Source organism: Emydura macquarii, unplaced genomic scaffold (assembly GCF_026122565.2).
Source record: "Emydura macquarii macquarii isolate MOO-44397 ecotype Brisbane River unplaced genomic scaffold, CSIRO-AGI_Emac_v2 contig_1363, whole genome shotgun sequence".
NCBI classification, from domain to species: Eukaryota; Metazoa; Chordata; order Testudines; family Chelidae; genus Emydura; species Emydura macquarii.
Genome location: NW_027131500.1, coordinates 23,853,180 through 23,879,376, shown reverse-complemented (window position 1 = coordinate 23,879,376; position 26,197 = coordinate 23,853,180). Strand labels below are relative to the sequence as shown.

Below are 26,197 nucleotides of genomic sequence, written 5' to 3'. Positions count from 1 at the left end.
AAGACTACTTATATTACATTTCTCACACCTAAATAGGGTTTCTTTCTTTGGCAGGCAAGATAATATCTTTGAATAAAGTTATTCAGATTAGTGTCCAAAATGCTATGGGGGGAAGGGAGGGAGGAGCAGGGAGGAAATCAAGATATTTTTGCTTATTATTAAAAATAAATTGTTAAAATACATCCAAAATTTACTTTAAATGTTTAAATACTCAGATATACTTTGAGATTTATGAAGCATAAGGTTTTGTCCATTTGTTTGAGTGTATACACTAACATACTTATGTGTAAATAATGAACATGACAAAACAGAACTGTTCCATTAACATTTTAGAAGTATATATCTTAAGTAATAATAATGAATGCTATTTGGAAAATGTATAAAACCAAAAGTACTGCACTGTTAAAATGTTCAGGATTCCACTCGTAAGAATCAAAAGAGAAAATTCCTATAAGTCAATTATAGGCAGATCCTAAGAATGAAGAATTCTGTAACGCACAGTGATGAACTGCTGCTAAAATAAAGGTACACTTTTAGCAGTGCATTCTTGAAGATACAAAAACTTGTCTAAATACCTAACCAAAAAGTAGAATTATTGCAGTAATTTAGTTTGACTGCCTATATATATATAAAAAACTGAAATATTTCACTGATTCAACAAGTATCTCAGACTATAATGCCTAAAGCCATGTCAGACTGGTATAAGAGCATGCACATATATACCCTTGCAAATGAAAGGATTGTTCATTTAGGCCCCAGTCCAGTAAAGCACTTAGTCATGTGCCTAACTTCAAGCATGCAGGTAGCCTCACTGACATCAGTTGGACTACCCACATGCTTAAAACTAAGTATATCGTATGTGCTTTGCTCAATTGAGGCTTTAAAGTGCCAGTGTGCCCCATATATTATCATTGAATGCTGGAACCTACCCAGCGTTATTTAACTATTACCAGAGAGCCTTGCCCCTTTCATCCTAGTTTAAAGACTGGCTGCTTAAATTATTTCCCAGTCATTAAATTCTTACTGGATAGTAATACTTTAAATTGTATAGTAATTCTCATTAAAAAGTAGATTTGAAAGTACAGTAGGTATCATTAAGTAGCAATAGATAATTAGTTTCCAAATCAGATTTTATAGTCAGCAATGTTGAGATTTAAAGTAATTGTGTCTTTTGTCGCAATTCAAATATGAAAGCTGAAATATCCTAACGTGAAAAATATGAATTCCCTCAACCAAAACACCAAGACTTCTGTAAAATGAACATTTTTTTTTTAAACAGGAAGATGAAAAAATGTGCCTATGAAACTGTACACATAATTAAAGAGACAGACCTTTATGTGGCATTAGCTCTGAAAGTTGTTAAAATAATGGTTTAGCCTTTTTTTTTTTTTTTTTTTTTTTAAAAAAAAAGCTTTGTTAGAGCAATTTTTTCAAAACGCCTATTTAACAGGATTTCTGAGTAAATAAGTTGAAAATAAATATACAACCATTTGGGAACAATTTTCAGTGTGGTAACACAGCATTAATCATCTGTTGTCTTATATTCTCTGCATCTTTGATGGCAAACATTTTTAGCTCAATCGTGCAATCAGGTATGAATTCATAACATGTCAGTGAGGATTCTTTAATGAATACATATATCTGCCTCTTTTCCTTTTGTTTAAAGCCACACTGCCACTTTAACATTACAAGAATAGAAGAGTTAATCAATTATAAACACCAAAGGATGACACTGAAGAAATGTTTTCAAATGAATATAACTCCTGTAATAATTAAGAATCATCAGTAACACAGATAAATGGAAATATACATTTAGAAATGTATTTTTGATAATTCTGTCCCTAAATATAAATGCTGTAAAAGCAGAACAATTAAAGATAGAAGTGACAAGCAAATGAAAATGTTCTTTGTGCATCTCAATGTGTATCAGTGATCTTTAGCTAATATTTCAACACTGTCAGAGAAAATGTTAATCTCTGCTACTGATCTTTGTTGATTTTTTAAATGGCAATTAGGCATTCACTACATCTTACATTCTTTTTAGAATTTGATGGGTTTTTTTCATTTTCCTGAAGTTCAATTATGTTCATTAATCAAAATTAATTCCAACTTGTGGTGTCGTATAGAAATTTTGTTATAGATCATCGTTTACCAAAATGCAGGATCTTTTAATTCGTCTATGTTAATAATATTGTATCTAGTGGACTGAGTACAAGGCTGGGAACCAGGAACTTCCAGGTTCTAGTCTGAACTACGTCTTTGACTTGCTGTGTGATTTTAGACAAGTCATTTAACCTCCCTATAGTTTTCTTTCACTATGTGTAAAATTGAACACTACCTATCATATTGACTAATATTGTCCCACTGTTTCCTTGTACTCCCCCAGCTGTCTGTATCCATCTATTTTCTTTTGTCTTAGATTGTAAGCTCTTTCAGGCAGACACTATAATAAAATAAAATAAAATAATAATAATAATATGTATGAAAAGGTATAATGGTAATATTACTTACCCATTACACCTCTTCGGGGGGGGGGAGAAGGGGGCGGTGCTGTGGATTAGTAAACTTTTGTAAAATGCTCTAAAAATGGAAAGCACTATATAAGTGCTAAGTATTTATCACATAGCTACTATTCAATTCCTACTCCCACAGTATTATTATATTTGTTTATAATCGCACCCTATCCCAAGATGCTCACATAGACAAGACAGAAGTGAAATGAAAGGGAAAACAAAGGACGACTTTTATACAAATCAAAATCACTGCAAGAATTATTAGAAAGTCTTAATTGTCTCAAGGCAAAATAGTCTTTTTATTCACCCTCTTTTTGTATATTATAGATTTATGCTTTACCTTTGCACACTGTTTCAAAAATAGAAGTCAATTGTGTTTACCTTGTATGTTTTCTTCACTACAAAATATTGTTGTACTACTGAGAAATGAAAGATCTAGAAAACTGTAAGACCAAACTTAGTAAAAACAACAAGTCATATAAAAAAGAAAAACTTCAGCTCACTATGTTCTTTTTTATTAAAGTATGTCATGTATTTTATCTTTGCAAGAGTTTGATGAGTTTTTGCAAGTAAAATTCTGTTTCGTCTACACTCACTAATAGTCATGAGAATCTGTAGTTTGCACCTTCCCATTAAAAATGTATTGTATTTTTTGAAATTATTCACCCCGCCTTTTATCCAGATCATGTCTTTGAAAGGAGGAAGTAGATAATAAATGGAATAATTCATGATTTCCCATTAAATATGAAACTTTCTTTTGCAGAGTTTAGAAAATGAAGTTCTACATAATGTACAGAAGTTGATTAGAACTTTTTTTAACCTTTTCAAGAAAAACCATTCACATTACACAACTGCACAGAGAAGTTTCTTCAGGAAAGGTAAACCATTCACTCCCCCCACAATTCTGTTCTTTAGATCATCACCTAATTACACTAAATCACATGTATGCCAGACCTGAAATTCAGAGATCACATTCATCTGACCAAAAAGGGTGTGTCTCTAAGTATGAAATTCTCTTTTTTGAAAGTTACTTGTCATGACTATGATTCAGTGTTTATTAAGTAAGATTATGAGGAATTATTCAGACAGAAAAAAATACATATTTAAACAACATTAATATTGTGAAAGCAATAGCAAGGAAATTTAAAATTTATCTATCAACTTAATGTATAACTTGTGCCATTTCTCTCTCCAGAAGCACCACATCGGAAGAGGGTTTAGGATATAGAGCCTTAACGCTGAATTTCTTTTGTTATGAAAGGATATCATTTTTGCTCACAAATTTTCATTTTCACTAAAAAGATTTTCAAAATATAGAAATAAAGAAAAAAGCCATTTAAAATGTAAATGAATTGACACAATAGGCCAATAATTCTCAAAACAGTGGGATACAACCCAAAAATGGGCCACAAGGAGGTTGGCAAAATGGGTCACATCTAATGGCTAACAGCAGCAAAAATCTTGCAGTAGCTTATATCCAGTAGGATCATGGGCAGGGGAGGAAAGGAGGAGTGCACTCCTGCCCCCTTTCTACTGCTGTGCCCCTCTTCACCCCTAACACAATTACATAGGAGCTTTCCTCTCCTCCTCTAGGCTCAGAAAGCAGGGAGGCAGCTTGGGGCAGTACTTCCCCATTCCTGGAGCTGAGCACTATGTAGTCAAGGAATACAGGGCACAAGAAAAGCACCATCACTAGATCCTACCCTGCATTTCAGCAGTCTCCTTCGTCCCCACTGAACAGCAGCAGCCCCACTCACTATACCCCAGCAGCACTATCCCACCTACATATCAGACTCCTCCTAAAACCTCCTGCCTACTCCAGCAGCAGCATCCCTCAGGAACCCCACCCTAGCAGCAGCAGCCCCCACCTACAGATTTTTGAATCCACACAAACCACAACATGGCACAAAAAAGATTCTGTAACACAAATCTTACAATCCTAAATTAATAATTCTGTGCATATTCAAAACATGAAGCGCCCGTGAGTAGCCTGAATCAGGGGAAAAAGATGGCAATACAATAAGCTCATTAACATGCAAACCCAAGTTAACTCTAGAAACAAAAGTAGAGGGCAAACAAATACCCACCCATTCAGGAACAGATAAGAAAGGTCAATAATCAATGCAACAAAGTCAATTATTGAGTCACCTTGCAGAGGAGATGCCAAGTAAGAAGTCTGGTTTCACCAAAAACAGAAGTAGAAATTCTCATTCTGCTGGTTTAAAAAGTTGCCTCATCAACACCTGAAGAGTTAGAGCCAAACATTACCGGGAAACACATGTTTGAAAACTGAACAATTTCAGTGTTCTAAACAAGTCAGTGCCATCACTGGTGGTCACTCCCCCACCTTTACCCCACCCACTAAGAAAACAAAGAGCTAGAACAATCCACTCTTTTGAACTGAGCAGGCAAAGCTAGTTGAGGAGTATCTCCTCCCTCCTGGCTCAGTAGCTCCTCTTCTTCCCACTGCTGGATTCTCCTGACCTTCCTGGCCCTGGCAGTCTTTCTAGTCAGGGCAGGGGGATTCTCCTGCAAGTGACTTCCTCCCTAATCTTTGCAAAGGCCCTCCTGGTGTCACCCCATTCCTAGAAGCAGTGAGAGAATGAGAAGGATAAGGGCAACCCATGTGTATGAGAGAGGGAGAGACAGACACACAGAGGCAGAAAGAAGCAGAGATTGGTGTGTGAGCTTGTGTGGAAGACAGAGACACCCCACAGAGGGAGAGAGACACTCTGTGTTGCAGGGATGGGAAAGAGGAGAGAGGATGCTAAGATACTTAGAGGAGAAGGAATGTAGTGAAAAGATTCAGAAAATAATTGATGGAATAAGTAGGAACATCTAAAAAAGAAAAGGAAAAATAAAAAGCTCAGATGCTTCCTCCAACCCTGTGTTGAATGCTACAATTTAACGTGGCAGTTTATTTGGTTACTGGGCCTTTTCTTCTTAAATCTGTACCTGTCTGAGGCATCAAGTCATCATTAGAATAGCAGACATGTGGATACTTAATATTCAGACCCCTTCTAAATTTTTCCAAAATATGATGTAGTGCCTGAAGAAAAGAAGAATCACCTTCAGACAGAAGACACTAACACAAGTTTTAAAATGGATTCCACATCCTTTTTGCTCTTTGACAAAGTAACTTGCCAGCTCCTGGGAGGTATTAGTGGCATTCAACTTTCCCAAGCTTTGTCTCTTCCGTCTCATTGGAAGCGTCCAACATTCCAACTTTCACTTATCAGTCAGTCTCTTGGGGTGCAACAACATGATTTGCAGCACCAAAAGAACAAAATCTCTGGAGCTTTGTCCAGGAAGATTTAGTGGAAAGATGTATCTTCACTCCAATTCATCAAAAAACACCTATTTCTATGGCTGTTGGATTAAACCAAAAATAAGTGTTTCCACATACTGGTAAACCAATCCACTGATGTATGACTGAGAGGATGAGAAATAGACCGAAAAACATCCAACTTCAAATTCTATTCCTCCAGGATCTGTTACTTCTTGCTGAGCCAATCAAGCAGATATTGTCTGTATCCTCCTAATGTGTTTCTGCCCAATGAAAAAAAGCACAAAAAGTAGGGTCCCAACTCTTGCTGAAAGCTTGCCTTTTGATATAGCACACCACTGTATTATTTTCACACACAATGCCAAAATATGAAGACCCCTAAACAATGGTTCCAAAATCAAGATACCTTAGTGCCTTAAGTTCCAACACATTAATATATGAGGAGGACTCTCAAGGAAACTATCTATTTGCCTGCAGAAAAAAGAATCAGGAAAGTGCTCTCAACCTCTGAAGGCTGGCATCTGTGACTCTATATATCTTTACTTTTGGGGAGTAAGCTCTAGAAACCGTAAGTTATTGTTTTCCACACAGGGACAACCATACTGCTAGTGGAATGAGCAGCAGGACCTCCAAGAATCAGAGATGCTTCAACTACACTGGAGAAACCTTGCAGAAACATCTGATGAAGTGATGTCTGGTGGACCAAGGGTATACAGGGTGCAAAGTAGCTTAATAATGGACCTTGTTTGTACTAGTTGAGATGACGAAGTCTTTGAGGCAAGATTGCGGGGTACAAAACCTGAGGATAAAAGATTTCCCAGTTTCTGTGTCCTGGTCTCTCCCTAAATGGAGTGACATCCTGGATGATTCTAAGTGGGATTTCTCCCAGTTTATTAAAAATTTATAATTCCAGAACCATAGAGAGATCATGTCACATACTCTGCTCATATTAATAGGTTATTCAGGGGAGGCTGGCCACCACCACCAGCATGACCTTCGTGAAGACCCTGGGGATGCCTCCAACACTATAAGAGAAATGTAGGGACTATGGCTACATAGGCTCTCAATTCTAATCTATTTAGCAGTTTTAGGATTTTGTACTGACTTGAATCACTCTAATAGATGAGCAACTGCCATCTAACATTGGCAAAGTGAGGTCCCTAATGGTTTCTGAAGTGTCTGCTCTTCTCCCACCTTTGGTGATGGCAAATTCTTCTTTGAATAACTTTTGTTTATTTTGGAGATGTGATAATTGTTGCTTTATCACTCTGGTTATAGTAGAAAAGATTTAGCAAAGAGGAAGGTCTTGCAGCATTGTCAAATTCTGGATTTGTCTAATTTCCTCAGAAGAGTCATTCCACAAATAGACCTCATTGGCTGAGACTGCTTTACCTCTTGCTTTCACATGCTTCATCCTGGGCTTTGTAGTCTATATTGTTAAAAAAAATCAACTGTCTTGGCAGCTCACTGATGAAGGTGTGGTCACCGATGTTGCTAGGAACTGATCTATTAATGGCTTTGTGAATCAGGCTCAAGGCTTTGCCCTGGCAGCCAAAGCAGACTGGGAGCCAATGGAGGAACTACAGCACAAGCTTACAACAGCATAACCCATGGAGGAGGAGAGCAGCCATGTTCTGCCTGAGACGCAACCTCCCTCCGCCATTCACTTTCAGGCATAGCATTTTTAACCTCACTATCACTGGGAGCTGGGTGGTGGGCCATAGTCTTGAGAAACAGAGACAACCAAGCAAAATATAACCTTTTCCCAAGCCTCAACATTATTATACGTCCTTTCCCTTCTTAGCAACACTCCCTTCCATTAAACCTCCCTATGTCATAATCATAATTTCAGAGAGAAAACCCAAAAGATCTCAGAGTTGCCCAAAGCAAGGTGAATAAAACTATTGAAGAAGCATTTTTAAGGTGTTGTTTTCATTTTGGTAAAGTTCTGAGCAGGGCTCAAAGATCAGGTATATAATGCAAGGCTAGCTCACCCTAATAGTGTTTCTCCATAATATTCTTTCTAAATTGTTTGGCAAAAAGGAGTTGATAACCACAGAAATTCCCTTATTTGGGAAGCATTCAAATTTTGCCCAGGGTATACTGACAATTAGAGAGAGTATAATTTTAAACAGATGTGTAATTTAGGAAGGTTTATCTTCACATAATGATCTCACACACATTATGTAACTCATCTTTATAAGAGCATCAAGTTGCTTAAAAGGACAATTTCAATTTAAAAATATGTTGTAAACAAACATCTCCTTATTTATGTTATTAACAACACACCAAACCAGTGGCTCTTTTTTCCATTATGGGATTCCCCTCAAGGATGTCCGTCCTGCCTAACCAGGAACTCCTCCCAATTATCAATATGGAAGGTGTAAGATGACTCTGACCCCTAGGTTGAGAACCCACACATTAGGGCAACCTTCACTCACAACAGCAAGCACATACTTCCATGAGTAGTACCCCTGACACTGGGTATGTCTATACTTCGAGCTGGAGGGAGGGCAAGCTGCCCAGAGTATGTGCCCATTTTCTGCCTGAGATTCAACCTCCCGCCACCATTCAATTTCAGGAACAGCATAGGCCCATACTTGGCAGCTATCCCATCCTGCCACCGCTACACTTTATGTTTAGTGCACTAGCTTGATGAGAGCTAGCGCAAATATGTCTCCTCAAGATGAGAATCACACTCCCAGTTCAAAGTGTAGACAGACCTGAGTGTTCTCCAGAAGGACTAAGAGCTCCACAGTTGGGACCTAGATAATTAAATGTTAAAGAACTTTAAAAATCCAGTTCACTTGTAACTGATTATGCTGTTTTTTTGGGTTTTTTTTTTTTTTTTTGTATTTCTCTCAGGTTGGACAATTAAATTCAAGAGAGTCAATTTTACTTTTTAAAAAAATTATTAATATAAGAGTCTTTCACTTTTAGGTTCTTAGTGTTGCTATGTTGGGGTTTCAAACTTGTTTACAAAAAAATTTTTTTTTCTTGTTTTAATTCTAGCAATATTTCTAGCAGGGCTAATTGTTTCAAAAACGTTTCATTTTACATCACTTAAAATTTGGACCAAATCTAATCTGATGATATCTTTTAAAATAATTTAAAATATGAACACTAGAGATTGGGTGGCAATGTATAACACCCTGTCCCTTTATTTCAATATAATATAAGATCCTAAGTAAAATAAATGTAATAATCCATGTTTAGGAGAGAAAAATTAATTACCTGACAAAATATAAATGTTTTCCTATAGCTTTTATAATAAAAAGTATCTGTAGTCTGTTGCACAATACAAAACACAAATTAAGTTCCATTTAGAGATATGGCAGCTCACTGATTTTAATTTTAAACCAGAACTCTCACATTTGATTTATTTACTTCTTTATATAACTAAATAAATGTAATAAAAATACACCTCAGCTCTGTAGTTCGTGTATTGTGTTAATATTCTTTTGACACTTCCATCTGGATGTACTAGGTACATAGGAAGCACAGATGAAATGTTTGTAGCAGTGAGGTTGTTACTTTCTTCTGAGTTACTATTATCTTTAGAATTTTAATGAATACTAAGAAAAATCAATATAACCATTTCAAAGATGTTCACACCTAACATACGAATAAAGATACACCCAATTAATTACACATGATATTTCACTTTTAATTCATTAAAAGACTTTGATAACTTTGAAAAGCAACACATTGTATAGCACTAATAAAACTGTTACTGTACTCCAGTGTGTCCCAGCACTAAAGCACAGATGGTACATTTCTCACTCCACTGTGGATTTCCTTGCTTTTCCTGCCTTACAAATTAAACACTCTTTTAGCATTCAAGGTTTATTTCCTACAGAAATTTCTTTGTTATGACTGAAAGTTGATCTCATCAAATTAGAGCTCTACAATATAGATACATAAGAGCTTTCCCAAAGTTGGACTGGCTTCATATCCGGACACAAAGAAGACAGTTCTTCTCCTGCATACTTGTGTGCTGGGGAGAGAGAAGCTAACCTTCCCCACTAAAAATAAAAGCCATTTTGCAACCACTGTTTACGTTTCAAACCTGTGGTAGCCCTCCAGAACTAGTGTCCCTCCCTCCCCCCTTCCATGTTGCTAGGATAATAATGGATGAAGACATGTTTCTCTCTGTGTAGACTCCCTGTATTCTGTTCCTCCTTCCCCTGCATATTGGAATCATATTAGCTCCATTTCATTCAAGGCCATCTGTACCCACACAGCTGTCCAGGGAGAGATTTGTTACTTATATAGGTCTAGATTGTGGCTGTGCCCAGAACCCCTAAGTAAGGGTAAACTGCAAGAGCAGTCCAGGAATTAGACTGCGATTTAGAAAGTGACAATTTGGTCCTGGTTCCTCTCTTTCCCCATTAGGGAAGTAATACAAATCAGCTCTTACACTTGACGCAGATGCCTTCACCATTTGTGCTAGCTAGCACAAAGACGTGGTGAAACAGGGTCAACCCAGTTCTGGTTCCTTCCCGCCCACATTGCTTCAGCAACGCAGAAAGGGAGAGAAAACCCCACAGAAGATGCTCTCCATCTCACATTGTGACCCATGATACATATAGCTCACACAGAAGGAATGGGGGCATCTTTATATCCCTCTACTCCTTTGTAATATATAAAGAAAAGGTCATAATCTGCCCCATAATTTAGATCCATTTGGTCCATCATCCTCCAGCAGCTTCACAATTCTAAAGAAAAGAACAAGTTTAACATAAACTGCTTTTCCAACACTTCCTTCCCAAGATATATTAGGATCTTTCCTACTGAAATATTAAAGAAGTTGAGCAACTCTTAAATCTATCATACTGCCACAGCTGTGGTAAACAGAGGCACTCAAACTGAATCCAAAATATTATAAAAGAGAGGGGGAATGCTGGCAGACCATTCTCTTTTAGGGCTCTAGGACTCTTGAATTTGTTACACCCCACTTCCTTGGTCAGAAATAGCATGAATTTGGGAGCCATGGCTAGTGTTCTCCCCTTCCATGTTGCTAGGCTAATAATGGATGAATACGTGTTTCTCCCCGTGTAGGCTCCCTGTATTCTACTCCTCCTCCCCCTGCACACTGGAACCATATTAGCTCTACTTCATTCAAGGCCATCTGTACCTCACAGTTGTCCGGGGAGAGATTTATTACTTATATAGGTTTAGATTGTGGCTGTGCCAGAATCCCTCAGGAGCAGTCCAGGGATCAGACTGTGATTTGCTCCAAGGCATGCTGCAAAAGACACCTATTTGCCAGGATGTGGAGACAGAGTTGAGAGTATGTTCCTGGAATGAAGAGGAGGAGACAGGAACTTTTTTGTATGCGGCTGGCTGGCCAAGCTCCTGTTGGATTGAGGGATTGTTTTAATGCTGATGGGTTTATGATGCAATATTAACAGTTAATTAACTTTGTACAGGCATCTTATTATTATTGAAATATAGTAATTCCCATTTTTTAGGATTCCTTCATTAATTCTGATGACACCAAATCCCAGATCTGTTAAAGCACTACAGAAAAATATCCAGTGTGTAGTCTTGTAACTTTTAAATGTAAATATTCTAGCAGTAAGAAATAAAAATGTATCTAGACTGCTTCCATTCATTAGCTTTTTAAAGAATAAATGGTGTATGAAATGCTGCATCTTAAAATCAGCATTTTGGCGTGGGGATTGACTAGATGTTAATGCAATATTACAAGACATTTATTTTTGTATACAAAATGTCAGACCCAAAGAGGATGTTTTCACTGAGCCTTTTCTTTTTTTTTTAATAAAATGATTTCAAATTTAATTACTGACAAAATCCTAACTATAATGTTGCAAATGTGATATAATCTTAGTAAATATGAGAATTAATAAATCCAAGGGATTAAATGCTTTGATAGACATAAAATCAGTAGAAGTGAAACATGGTTATTTAATATCCATTTTAATTTTTAAGTGCCAAGTTCCACTCAGAAAAGTGTAAGGCCTGGAGAACTTTAGGTTTCAATGAATATGATGACTAGAAACAAAGGAAACAATAAACTTACTGTATGTTAAAATGCCTCAAAAGGGCCATACTTACGCAGCAGCCTCTTGTTTTGACAACCCTTTGATATTCGTCGCCAAATAATGATCTATGGCATCTTTGTCTTTGATCAAATGAATCCTAAATTTAAATGAAAAAAAAATTAAAAGAAACACTCTGAGGTGCTAAAGGAGACGTCTGCAGCATGTATAATGTATTATCATTGCCAAGCAGAGACAGATAAATACTGAAATACTGACAAAGTAATGTATCAGACACATTTTATAAACACATACAAGTATCACATTAACTTTTTGGTCTGTAGCGATTCAAATCTTCATTTTTGCAAGGAAGCAGAGTTGGGTTTGGTGTTTAAGAACCCTATTATCCAATGGTTCTAAATACACTACAAAAAGTTCTTTGTTAGCTAACCTAGTGTTTAACACTCCCCCAGTCTCAAACTTTTTTCTAAAATGGAATTGTTACATTTTTGCCTTGATAGCATGGACTAAGCAAAGTGTCAAATCTGTTTTGTACTTGGTTCTTTTTAAAAAATAAATTTAGTCACACAGATTTTGCATAGTGTAATTTAGGCTCAGAGACAATTTTGTCTAACCAAAAATCTCAAGGGCATATCCTAATAGGTGACCTATTGCATTAAAGGCCTTGTCCAAAGCCTACTGAAGTCACCAAAAAGACTCCCATTGACTTCAATTTGTTCTGAATTATCCCTAAGTCATCTAGCTCTAGTCATTCTAAGTGAGCCCAACCATCCCGGCAAACCTATATGTTGATCTGAGGCTCACATCAACATTACTCCACCAAAAGGGCATCTACTACCACAAAAGAGGATTCTATGTATGGGGAGCTCCACTGCCACCTTCCCAACAGAGTACTCTACTGGGCAATTGCAGAGAGTCTGTGCTAGGTTGGCAGGAGGCTTCTTCCATCCCTTCCTCCCCCTATATCCATCCCATTCAGAATTCTCTGTTTGTTTAGAGGATGTTGGCAAGAACTGTCCCAAACAAGAGTTCTCTGCTAAATCAGGCAGGAGTCCTGCCAGTGGTGGTCTTCAGGCCCACTTGAGCCTCCCTACTCCTCAGCCCACTATATCTTGTTCTTGGTCTCTAAATGCTGTAGTCTGAGCCAGGAGGAACAAAAACCTCAGCCTTGATGCATCTCTCAATGCAAAGAGCTCTCTTTGTAGGACTTAAATAAACTGATTTGGGGCAGGTTACAGGTGGCTGCTTACTGTGACCCAACATTAATTGATTTATTTGGAGTGGGGGGCAGCATTATTTGTGATCTCCGTACTCAACCACTTGAAGACTAGGGTTTTCACACCCAAGCAGTGGGGAGCAACTAACCAATGGCAGACCAGATGCCTGGAGACATGACTTGGAAAGGGATGTGATTTGGGGCACTGGTCTATTTCAGTCTGGTGAGTAGGCTTAGTCCTTGAACTATCAAGTGTTGTGTAATTTTTATGCCAATTTGTATACATTATATTTTGAGAGAGATAGGGATGCTTCCCATACTAGAATCTAAATGATAAAGTCTTATTTTTTTAATTCAAAAGAGTACATTTTCAAAGAGGCAAATAAGGCTTAGCAATGAAACACCCACTAAGAGGAAAGAACTGTTTTGAAAATATAGGAGAAAGTGTATACCATGAATTTAGGAAAAAACGTATACCATGAATAGAAATTTATCATAATGCCAAAGAAAACTGATGGTAATAATCTCTCCTGCCTTTACATACTTCACTGATTGTCTGAAAGCTTTTCTTTAGTCTTTAAGCAGCATCTTGAAATGTCATTGAACTTCCTAAATTTTTTTTTACTGAAACTGCAGGCAACTTTGTGGAAAAGATTATGCCATTTCAAATATGGACATTTACAATACATTATATTTTAGATGACAAGAATATCATTTGGATTTTATTGTTCTGTCTTAAAAAGACAAGTGAGTTTGCACTTCCTATTGTCTTTTATTCGTTATGTACATGTAACTTTGCTAAAAGATTGTTTTCTTGTCTTAAACTCTTGTTTTTTTAAAATATCTCTATAACACAAACCATAATTTGTTTCCTCTTTAAGATACCTGATTAAAGCTATTTACAGCAAAAGTGTTAGTCTTCTGAAAGTAAATGAAAAACACACATACCTTGCAAGTTTTACTGAAGGGTAAACCATCTGGTCTATGAGGCTGGGATGTCCCTTTGGACACTGTATCAGCACAGGAGGCAAAGTACTCATTTTGAACTACCAAAAAAAAAACAACAACAACAAAAAAAAACCAATATACACACAGTATTTAAAATAGTGTCTTTCCAGTGACCAATGATCCCTTACCCTTCTTCAGTATTTACCTATCTACTGATTTTTTCCTTTTTGTTGCATAATATGTAAAATAAGGTCCCTATGCTGCAAAGACTTGCACATGTGATTAATGTACATATGTCTTTGCAGGATTGGGGCCTTGGTGTTATTGCACTGGGACATAACACCTGGGAGTGAGTCTGATCTCATTTATATTGGTTTTATATCTCTGTAACTGCATTAAGGTACTTCTGATTTAGATAGGTATAACTGAGGACAGAATCAAAGGGTTTTTTTAAGGGTCTATCTGGGCCCTCAAATGTCATTAGTATTTTATTAAACAGATTAAGTAAAATACAGAAATGATAAAACATGCCATGTATAATAATGATGCAACAGCAGATATTGTATTATCCTAGAAAATAAATAATAGTAGAAACAACCACTTAACTTTATAACCATAGGTAATGTTATATGAGCACACAATGTTATTTAGAACAAAACCAAAAAGCCCCATAGTTATATAGAGCAGTCTAGTTTGTCTTTTTGAAGTACATAAATGTTAACAGGACTTTTTTGTCACATAGAGCTACTGTGTTCTTTCCTCTCAAATACTCAGTCTATACTTCCCACCATTAAAGCTTCAGCTGCCAGTTCCTTCATTTTACACGTCTGTGATCTGAAGACGTTAGCAGCAGGAGCACCCTTACTTTTGAATTTGGTTTAATGTAGGTATTGCAAGACCTGCTGGCAGGTCCGAAGACACAAATTTTTAATGGGGGTGGATAACAGGATTTTAAAGGGGGAAAGAAAGTTAGCTATTTGTTACATTTATTCAATGGAAATTTACTATGTGTTACATGTCAGAAGTAGTTGATAGGTACCAATCAAAAGATACATCAAAAGGTAGCACAACCTATTTAAATTAGCCTTTCTGAAAAGCAAAGTCAATTTCATTGTTGCCAGTGAGCAATAGTACACAAAAACATTGCACTGCAGTTTCTAAAACGCATATTTTTTTTCTTTATCACTTAGAGTGGCATACCAATAAGGTAATGAAGGGCAAGGAAAGAGATACAGTACGGCACGTCATTAAGGAGCCTGGAGGTTTTAATGGGTATTGAATATTATTGATAAAATTTACAATTACATTTCATATCCCAAGACGAGATGCAAGGTATGTTTTAGTTTAATTTTTGTTTTGTTTTTTCATTTGTTTTTGCTTTTGTTTGTCTTCATATTTGTGGTGATTTATCTTATTTCCAAAACATAAGGATACCCTTTTTATGTAGTTTATAATTTATATATAAACAGGAGGGTATTGGTAATACATTTCATTGAAGCAATTTATGTTAATATTCCTTTAAGCTAATTTTGATGGTAATTTAAATGAGTGATATTCTCTCCAAATTTTACTTATTCTACGTTGTCCAAATTGTACCACACTTACTAATAGCAACCAGACTACCCACAGGATGAGGTGATATTCTGTAAAAGTAAGGGTAGCATAATTCAACTTTTAAATAGGGGCCAGATCTAACACTACTGAAGTCCATGGGAATCTTTCCACTGGTTTCAATGGGGAATAGACTGGATGCTAAGGGCCTGATCCAAAACCCACTGAAGTCAATAAGAAGGCTCCTATTGACTTTAATGGGCTTTGGAAGAATACCATAAGGCTGTAATGGAGCATATCACTTAAGCATGAAGTACATATTAAAATTAAGTAAGTGATCCTGGGGACATTAAATGAAATTAAAAGGTGGGAAATTCAAAGCCAATATAAAGAAATGCTTTTTCACACAACATGTGATTAAACTGTAAAGCTCATTGACTTGGGAAATTGTTGAAGCCAAAATTTAACAAGATTCAAAGAGGACTGGATAGTTATACAGATATTGAGAATATTCAGGGTCATCATAATTAATAACAAACATTTTGGAAGGGATATTAAACCTTGTGCTTCAGGGCTTAAGCCAATCGATATTAGATACCATGATGAGATTTGCGTACATGGGGGGGGGGGGGGAGCAGATTATCCCACATTCCTAGTATGGCATTCTTACTCCCTCCTCTGAAACACCTGATGCTGGCTACTTTAAGAGACAGGATACCGGAGTAGATAGACCTTGGGTCTGATCCAGTATGGCAATTCCCGTGTTCCTATGATTAAACGCTTTGCTGTCACAACAGGCACCCTAAAAATCAATCAGGTTAATGTTACAGGAATCTGGACTGGGAAGTGGCAGAGGAAAAGAGAATATAACTGAGCACTTACTGTTTTTTAGAAGGCACTTTATCCACTCCTAAGATGGCTAAAAATAAGGAAAACAAATTTATAGACTTTACAAAGTCCAAGTGAAGATATTAAATTCATTTACTCAATATAATGGCTAATTTACAGAATTTTCCATAATGCCATTTTGTTTCATCTACCTCCCTTCTAAAGCATGTTCCAAATCCACACACCATCATAACCAATCAGCTTTTGCAGCAATGGAGATCAAGACATTTTGTTGCCCTCAAATATTGACTTTAAGCTGTCTGAGCAGAGGCCATATCCCTTTTTGGCTGCAAAGCATAAATGTTTATGGTATTATACAAAAGGCCTGATTCTGCAACCTGATCCATGCAGGCAAACTCTTATGTTCATGATGAGTCTCTCAGAAGTTAATGGAACTCCACATGGGCACAGATCCTTCCACATGATCCAATTACAGGGCTGGATGTATTTATTATTAAATATATAGCTATAGCCATATAACCTTGAATCTATTATAGGGCCAACTGCATAAAATTAATACTTAATTATGAAATATGCAAGAGTAACAAAATGTCAGCATGACCAAAGATCAGGAACAAAGTGTCATGCTTCCATCCCTCTGTGCTGAATCAAGGATTTCAGGAAACAACATCCAATCAAGCATTTTCAGCCATGTCTATATTATGGAGTTATAGGGGGAAAATTCCCACCTCTGCTACAACTTTCAGCTGCTCAAAATGCTGGATGCCACTAGAACAGTGATAGCACCAGTAGGAATGTTTTCTGAAAATTTCCTAGTGAAGAGAAGGCCTTCCTGAGAACTGGTGCTGCCTCACCAACCACCCCATCAGGAGACGAGAAAAGAGAAAGACTAGTAGCAATCTGAAGAAAGGTATGTAGGTAAGAAAAGGGTGAAACAGAAATAGGAAGGATAAAGTGGAAGTGGCTTTGAGAGATGAGAATTAAACAAAGTGCTGGAGAGTAATGTATAAAACCACAGTTAAAAGAATTCACCAGGTGATACATCATTCTAATGTATAGCAAGGCTACAAAATAAAACGTTAGACAGTGGAGGATTCTTGCCATTCGCAAATTTTTGGATTTCTGCAAATTAGCTATCCGATGAACTGTGGGTAAAGGAAACCTTCTTATTAATCAATCGCAAATGTGTCTGGGACACACACGATTATTCTTTCTGTCCTTTAACTCCAGACCCTTTCAATGACTTGCTTATTTTTAAACAAGCTGGCCGTTTGCCAGGCACGGTGAACCTTGCGTGAAGCTGGGGAAGCCATTTGGAACTGCGAGGCGCGAAGTCAGCGGGGCTGGTTTCAGTCAGGCAGGACCCCGCTCTCCCGGGGCCGGGGCCGCTCCCCCCGGCTGCGGGCGCCGCACTTAACAGCAACAGGGCAACGAGCACTGGGAAAAGAGACACCGCCCCGCCCCGTGTAGCCAACCTGCTCTGAGCAGCAAGATCCCCGCCCACGCGAAGGGCTGGGGTTCCCCGCTGTGCGCCCGCTCCGGGAGGGAGGCAAACCAGAAACCCGCACAGGAATTAACTCCGCCCCCCGGAGCCCCCCCGACCAACCCCGCCTCGGGCCCCTCGCCGGCGGGGACCCCCCCCCGCCGCCGGCCCGGGACCCGGGGGCGATCCCACGTGGGCCCCGCTCACCCGCCGGCCGCAGCTGGTCGAGTCCCAGCAGGAGGGACGCCCGGAGCCGTCGCCATGGGAACCGGGGGCGGCGCCTGCGCCGAGGGAGGGGACGGGGCGAGCGGGGTGAAGAAGCCGGCGAGGGCGGAAAGCGATCTGAGCACGCGCAGTAACCGTGGTTGAGGTCCGGGCGTCGGGGCAATGACGTTCTGCCCTTGTCATCGCTCACCAACAAGCTGTCACTTCCCTGCTGCAAACGGGGGCAGACCTGGGCCGGTGGGTAGAATGCACCCACCGCAGGCGGGACAGGGGAGATAGGGAGGGGGTGGGGCTGAGAATGGGATCGAGGCTGTGCCAGCCAGCAGGAGAGGGGAGACCCCCAGGTAGGGAAGAGCCCTGGGGCTGAAGCCTGGGGTGAGCCAAGGGCAGGGGTTGCATAAATTGGGTGTAGGTGGGTGAGGGGCTTTATTTCCTGGTGGCACAAGAACAGCAGCTGCTCTGGGGCTGTGCCTTGGAGGTACAGCGTGGCCACCTGCCCCAAGACCAAGTAGCTCTTCCCTACCTGTCCGGCCCTACCAAATGCTTGGTCCATTCTAGTCAAGTGCGTGGCCACAGGATTTGAAAATCTGTCAGTGTCACGCTTTCAGATGTTTTTATCTGAAATTGCAGGGTGGTGTAAGTATGGGGGTCCTGGCCCCAAATAAGGTGGATTGGGGGAGGGGGGAGTCACAAACCTATTGGAGTGGTGGTGGCAGGATTGCCACTTTCACTTCTGAGCTGGGCTCTGAAGGCAGCAGCGAGGTGAGTCTGAGGGAGCTCCCCTGTGCTACTGGGAGCACCCCAGCCCAGCTAGAACTAGGAGGTAGGGGCCCTAGACTGGGGCACACCCAGCAGCACTGCAGGAGATCAGATTTCACCGGAAAGGGCCAATTGCACAGACCGTGATGCATTTTTCACAGCCATGAAATTGGTAGTGCCCTACCTATCTGAAATGATGTACCGCGTAGCTAAAGGAGGCTGGATTCTGTGAACGGTTAGTGCACACACATACACTACATAAGTCAATGTTAATGCTTTTTTTTGGTGTTGCCACGGTTTAAAGACCTGTCAATTCACAGAGCTGTGACATGACTGTATCTAGCCTCATAGTTTGTCTTAAGTGCTGCTCTCAGGGCTGGAGTGGTACTCCAGTTTTTAGTGTCTTGCACTAGAATTGGAGTTTCATTCTATTTGTTTATTTTAAAAGAAAAAAATTTTAAGCCATTGTCCTCAGAACATCTTTTACCTTCATTGTCATTGTGCAAATGAATATCATTGTGCTACTGCATATATGGCTTACACAGTAAACTCTGAGAATGGTCTTTCAAGCAGTTTTTCATCCACCTTATAGTAATGTTATCTAGGCCATATTTTCCTGAGTTGCTCATGAGAATGAAAGCCTTACTAAAGTCCAGATTTATCTTGTCAACTGCTTCCTCCCATCCACTGGGCTGGTTATCCTGTCAAAGAAGGAAGTGAGGTTAGGTTAGCAAGATTTGTTCTTGACAAATGGATGCTGGCTTTTGCTTATCACCTTATTATTCTCTATGTTTGAACAAATTGATTATTTAAAAAACAAACAAACCACAAACGAAGTAGTTTACTGCCCAAAAACTTAATTAGTGTAGTTAAGGTTGCCCAGTGTTGCCTTGTGCCATTCTGGAACATGGAGAGTGGTGAACCTTAAACCTCTGAAAACTAGGAAATACAAGGGCACACACAACCAACCCCTGCCATGCAAACTTAGGTCTCTTCCGTTTGAGCGTTGCCCAACAGACCAGTACAACACAGCTGGCATTCTACCCTGACAGATGCTACAGTGCACTTTGGGAACAGAGCACATGAACACTGTATAACAAAGTAATTCCTTTTTGCTCAAGCAGAGCTTGGATTTAGAGCCAGTTTAGCAGAGAGGAGCTATCTACACCTGACCTCCACACAAAGCTGAACCTACTCTACAGTACCCACCCCAGACTTGCAAAATGTTATTACCCCTTGCCCTGAGGATTGCTTCTGAGACATTGCCTTCACTTACCCCTCACTTAGTCAAGAGACCACTACCATGTATACCACCTGACCGATGACAGTTCTCATGGCAAGATGATGTCCTTGTGCACTTCTGCTGACACAGCCTACAGACTCAGCACTGAAATGAGGCATAATTGATCCTTTAAGGTACACATACACCTCTCCTCTATCAGAGTGACAATACTGCCAGCCTGCTCCAACTAATCCCTCCACCATTCAGTACAGCTACACTGAACACAGACAATGGCAGTTGGAGTGCATGCAGCTAAATACTGGAATTCAGATCTCTGGAACACAACACAACCAATGGCACAATCTTAATCCCTCATCCCATCTACATATTACGGCAACATTTATTGACCCATCCACACTAGCTATTGCCAGCTCCAGGGAGCAGAATTAAAGCAAATTTAAATCAAAACTGACATTGCAAGGACTAGCACATTGGGAAAAGGGGAGGAGTAGCAAATTCTAACAGGGAGACCCTCCTCTGGTAGAATTTGCTATCTCTGAACTAGGATATGGGCAAAGGTGCATGGTAGCAAATTCTGACAGGGAGCAGAACTTGCTGCTCTTGGACCTGGCAATGTGGAAAGATGTGGGGTAGCAAATTGTGACAGGGAAGCAAAAAATACTTAGACGTCAGTAACTGCTAGAAATAGAAAATTGTGCTGGAAGCAGTTTGTAACACTACAGTGGCACTCCAGCTCACTGTCCTGGCGGCCCCAGCTCTTTGCTGGGGCAAGAGCCACCCAGGGGCCCTCAGAGCTAGTTGTGATAAGTGTATGGCAGTTGCACACAGAGGGACTGCAATCTCAGGGTTGAGAGCTGAGGTCAGTGATACACCTTCTGCATGGCTTGGCTCCACAGTGGGAGCCACTCCAGCAGCTGCTGCAGAGTTTTGTCTTCCACTGGGGAAAAAATGAAATTTCTTGCCCTTATGCTCACCACAAAACCATCCCTAGCTGAAAGAAGGACAACCCAGTGCAGTGCTACCTTTCTGAGTCTGCAGGCAGACAGCACCAAAGCTGCTGCTCCTACTTTTGCCTGGCTGCTTCAGCCTCAGAGTGAAATTAACTTGGATAAGGGTTCATGGCTGCTAATTGGACTCCTCTAGGCAGGTGAAAAAGCCAGTCATGTCAGTCTCATTGCTATTGTTTTGGGACATAAGGAGCAGCAGCCAAAGCAGGCACTGGCACTATTCATGGGGGAGGAGAAACCAAATACGGCTGATGAGCTAAATGCTAAAGGTTTTGAAAAGGGAAGTGTTTGATAACTCAAAGCTGCCAGAGAAGAACATGGTTTTGAGTAACATTTTGAGGCACTCAAATTAGGGGATTGGAAACCCCAAAGGAGAAGGTTACAGTAGTTGAAATAAGAGAAGACCAAGACACACGAGAAGGTTTTAGCAGAAGGAATTGAAAGTGAAAGATAATTTCTGTGATGCCAGAAAGGAAGAACAGACAGCAGCATTTGGCAACAGCCTGAATGATAGAGGGGGCCAGGGAAGAAAGCAAATAGCCAATATGACATCACGGTTATAAAACTTCAGATTGAGGAGAATAGTGGATTTTCAACCATAATAAATAAGAGGATGAAGGCAGAGGGGAGAAGATAAATTCAGTTTATCACTGAGGAAGATTGTTGGATAAACATTTGAAGATGCAAGAGTTAAGAGGGAGAAACCACCCAGATGAGCTTATGCAGGGTTAAACTGAAAAAGGATGAGATGAGCACAGAGCTCTAGGGTGTGCAAATTTGCTGTAAAGACAAAATTCCTATTCTAATATCAGTGTCATACAACAATAGCTGTCTCTCAAACTAATAGACTAGTCCCTTTGTAATAGGCTGAAATCTCCATTCCCTGCTTTAGTGGGCATCGATCCTGCTAGTAAAGAGATAGGAGGGTTTTGCTGAATTGGAGGCAAATTACTCATTGTCCCAATTTCAGTTTAATATAACTGAGATAGGAGTGGCTCTCTGGAGGGAAAGGATCTAGGGTGTAAACTGAGCAATCCTGGGATAAGAAGCCTCAGAGCAGCTATGTGGGGGGAGAAGCCTGGAGCTGAACTTTTATTTTTTTTGTTCCTAAAACTAAACCCCATGAAGGGATGGACTGTTGATTAGACAAAGTGAAAGGGCTTTGGTTTAGAGAAGGTTGGCCAATGCACTGTCAAGGCATCCTTGAAAAAAGAATTGCCTCCTGAGTCTTGCTGGCTTAGATGAGATATAAATATAGTAGCACAATCATTCATCAGTCATTGCAAAAGGCTTTTGGCTTTGTATCCTCATTCACCAAAAGGTGGCCCAATTTAAAAGAGTTCTTCCACATACTTGCCTTCGGACAAAAGTGCAGTGCATAGCAACAAAACAGGCCTTGGCGTGGAATGCTGCATTTTGATCAGGACAGTCAGTCCACTTTTCATTGGCCTTACTGGCTGTACTTCTGTATTATTGGTGGCTGAAATCTGCCCCATTGCACGCAAACTACAGGAAATCCTTGAGATCTTGGCAAATTTCCCACAATTGGGCCTTTTGTTGGGCAAAGTTAGGGCAATCCTGCTTTAGAGCACCAACACTGCATTTAGCTGCTCTTCCTCCTTTAACAGTGTAGTGCTGATGATGGAGCAGATATATTATAATTGGCAGAATTCGATCTTTGTTTATATAATATCATCAGATAAGATCAGTTTACTGAATATTTTTAATATTTTAATCTATTTAACATTTCCATAGTTGTGGGAAGTTATGGGGTGGATCAAAATAATTATTTCATGACTGTAGACTTTGAGATTAAAGAAGTTAAAGTTTTATAACTGCTACAAAACAAATTGTCAACATCTCATGTCAAAATATACAAAATAAATGGCCTTAAATCAAAATCTGATAAGTTCTCAAGCAGCATTTTTCTTGCCTTGCCTATTGGTAAATTTCAATTATCAATGAAAATACTTTTTCCTTGGTTTGTATGTGTAGAGTGAAATTGGCGAAAATCTAATCCTTCCAAATTTAGTTATACAGTAGATTCCACTTATTAGCAACCCCTCGGTTGCCAGAAGCAAGTTGCCATTATCTGGCAGTTGCCGTTAAATGGAAGGCAGGTTTGCAAGACTGCAGTCAGGGAAGGAATCCTGCAACCTTAATGTAGGCAGGGCAGCAGCAGGAGGGGACCCCTGTATCCACACAGAATCCCACTGAAACTAAGGAGATACAGCCATGCAGAGTCCGTAGCAGGACCAGAGCCTTAACGTTATTTGTTGTTGGATTTAGAAAATGCTCCCTTCCTACTTGTTTCCAGTCTATTATAAAAACACAGCACCAAATGCTTCACAGAATTATTGCCAATAGTGTAAATGGGTGGACAGGCCACTGCACTGGGACTTCAAAGACATGGGTGCTATTACCCAGCTCTGCCACAAATCTGTCCTATACATCCCCTCGCAGACTTTGTTGTTGTGTCTATGGAGATGATAAACTTTTGGGGCCAGGTTTTGTTTCTTGTTAGGTGTTTGTACAGTGTCTAGCACAATGGGGACTTAGTCTCAGTTGCGGCCTTTAGGTACTACCATAATACAAAGTTTTAATAATTACTGTTATTAAATGTTCTATCAAAAGTCTTTAGCATAAATTTAAATTGCTTGTTTTATGAAATGATCAGCAATTTTGCAGGATAGGTTTAACTGCTCTGTAAGAATATCTGTTTACATGCATTAAGGTAAATGGAGTGGAGGAATATTGTGATCTTGCCAATGTAGAGATGAAATGAGTGCTCAAAAATAAACAAAGGTAGGCTGCCACTATTGATCAGAGGTGTTACCCAGGGTTCCTCAACCGAGTAACTTTTAGTCTCTGCGAGTCGGTATCAGGAAATAACCCAAAAGGAAACTCAATACCTCCCACCTGTTATATGGCTGACACAGACATCTCAAAACCAAATGGTTGTAACTTAAAGCTTTACTTAATGATCTCCAGCAATTCCCATTGGAATGCTTTTACCGAAGTCTTCACTTATAAGCCTTAAACACATACAAATAGGTGGTTAGAGTACCCCAAAACTTGATAGTTACCCCACAAGTCTGAGGTTGTCTGAGTGAATTGGTCACAGATTTCCAGTTGGCTGGTCCTTTTGTCTACGCCTAGAGATCTTTCCAAATGTGTCCTCGAAGTGATCCGCCTGACTCAGACTCGCTACCTCCCTCTTATCCCCCAAAAGTTAGACGTATCAATCAAAAGAATGTTACATAGCTGACCAAACAAATCAATCACTGGGCAGAAGCAAGAGTTACAGAGACGTCACAAAAAATATATTGTTAAGCAAACTGTCTTAAGCTGTTAGTCTGATAGCTAAATTTACCCATACCGACAATTTAAAAATATATCCAGACTTCCTTTTTTTTTTTTTTTTTTTAAACAGACATTTGCCCTAGCATATTCAGAGAGAGAGAGAGAACACATAGAACCAGACTCACTTCACTTGTTCACTGTCTACCACTCACTTCCTGTTTTGACTAGTGATGTTAAGTTCCTGCAAAGGCCTGAAAGTGGCTAAAAGCAGCAAGCAGAATTATTGATTGTCCATCCCCATAATTGGCAATGGCTTGGACAACTGGCTAGTTGCTAAAAAGCCCCTATAGAGAGGGATGAGTTGCATGCAATGTGTACACCTGTGTTCATGATCCCAAATAAATGTGGCATCCTCTGTATGTTGTTTTTTCCTCAGTCTGTTTTAGGTAACTATTTTTCTTCTTCTAACCAAGGAGATATATAAGATTAGCCTGTTAACGCTGACAATGTTCTTTCAGGCAGACAGTAAAGTTGTTTGTAAAAGAGATGGACTCTTACCTGTACAGCATTTTAGATGAGAACTTGAGTGAAAAAACAAGAGCTTGAGGCCTTCACACCTGCTTAGTTACAAAGAAAATTTGTGAGAGCTGAAAAAGATTCAAACAGCAGCCTAACATTTATTGGCAACATTCTGAAAAAAAAAATCTAGCTAAGTACTGTACAAGCAGTGATTTTACTCCATGTATTAGGGTCTCCTTCATTAAACATTTATAAGTCATTTTACTTGGAAGAATAATAAGAAAAAAATCTTATGGAGATATTAAGTTCAAAGGATCTCTCACTCCAAACAATATGTAACTTACAGGAGGCATGTCTTTAACACAAAGAATCAAAGCCAGTCAGTATCTATGTAGTGATATGGAGAGACTTTCTATGGCGAAGGATGAAACAAGCTTCCATTAAAAAACTGAATTTTACCTTTGCAACTGGCTTGGAAATTTGTTTGGCTGGAAAATCATCAAATTTACTCTAAAGAGAAAAAAAAAGAGTTTATTTTTGCAATGTTTGAACAAAAATTATTTCAAAGCTATTAACATTTTTTGTGTAGATAGTTTTGGGCTCAGTCCTGCTCCCATCCCTTTCAGTGGAAGTCATGGGACAATCCTGTAAGTATTGATGTGAGTGGGAGGAGTTCTGTTTGCTTGGGTTTTACTATTATTGATTGAGGTAGTTTTTACCTTGCAAAACTTTATGCATAAGGGTACCTGTAAAACACACAAGGACAAATTTTCAAATTCATTTGGGTAAGCAAAACTGTGTGTCCAACTATTTGCATGCTTAAGTACCTAATCTGGACATGAAATATTTACAGTATTTTGGCATTTACATTTACATTCATGTGTCATTTACATGCACAAAAAATATGCCTGCACATATTTAACTACCACATTTTGTGGTAGTTAATGTGTCTTGTCTGCAAATGCACAAGAGTTGAGGACTGATCAGAACCTTACATTTGGATACGCTCTGAATGATGCTTCTAATTTAATAGAGAAGTAGGCAGGAGCACACTTTATCATTATTAGTTATGTTTTTTTAAAACTTGTAGAGGAAAGCTTTTAGGCTTTAAAGTGCACAACAAGTAGTATCTGTACTGATACCTTCTTGTAGATATTAAAAATTATGGCAGCCCCATGAAGGATGTTCTGTCAGCTGTTAAAGTCTCTCAGAGTCACAGCTGCCAGTCATCATCAGAGTGGCTGCATAGCTGTAAGCATATTACTATAT

At 39.3% G+C, this 26,197-nt stretch overlaps 1 protein-coding gene and 1 long non-coding RNA gene across 6 annotated transcripts in view; both read right to left on the bottom strand.

Annotated features, from left to right (window-relative positions):
- Nucleotides 1-18,325, bottom strand: part of TTC29 (tetratricopeptide repeat domain 29) — a 194,274-nt gene extending 175,949 nt beyond the window's left edge. Inside the window, exons 1-4 of one of the 2 annotated variants that reach the window (XM_067551997.1) lie at nt 18,080-18,325; nt 16,423-16,459; nt 13,990-14,087; nt 11,881-11,964 (exon numbers count right to left, since the gene is read on the bottom strand). In XM_067551997.1, the coding sequence (XP_067408098.1) occupies nt 11,881-11,964; nt 13,990-14,081 (176 nt within the window). In that variant the 5' untranslated portion in view covers nt 14,082-14,087; nt 16,423-16,459; nt 18,080-18,325. Of the gene's footprint in view, nt 1-11,880; nt 11,965-13,989; nt 14,088-16,422; nt 16,460-17,678; nt 17,991-18,079 lie in introns of those variants that run through there. The other variant, XM_067551996.1, reaches the window with a different exon arrangement.
- A 954-nt stretch (nt 18,326-19,279) lies between these two features.
- LOC137155620 (uncharacterized) overlaps nt 19,280-26,197 on the bottom strand; it is a 102,436-nt gene continuing 95,518 nt past the window's right edge. For 3 of the 4 annotated variants that reach the window (XR_010920584.1, XR_010920581.1, XR_010920583.1), the window contains exons 2-4: nt 25,388-25,438; nt 24,968-25,026; nt 19,280-19,557 (exon numbers count right to left, since the gene is read on the bottom strand). This is a non-coding gene — a long non-coding RNA (uncharacterized lncRNA). Of the gene's footprint in view, nt 19,558-24,967; nt 25,027-25,387; nt 25,439-25,647; nt 25,675-26,197 lie in introns of all 4 variants that reach the window. The other variant, XR_010920582.1, reaches the window with a different exon arrangement.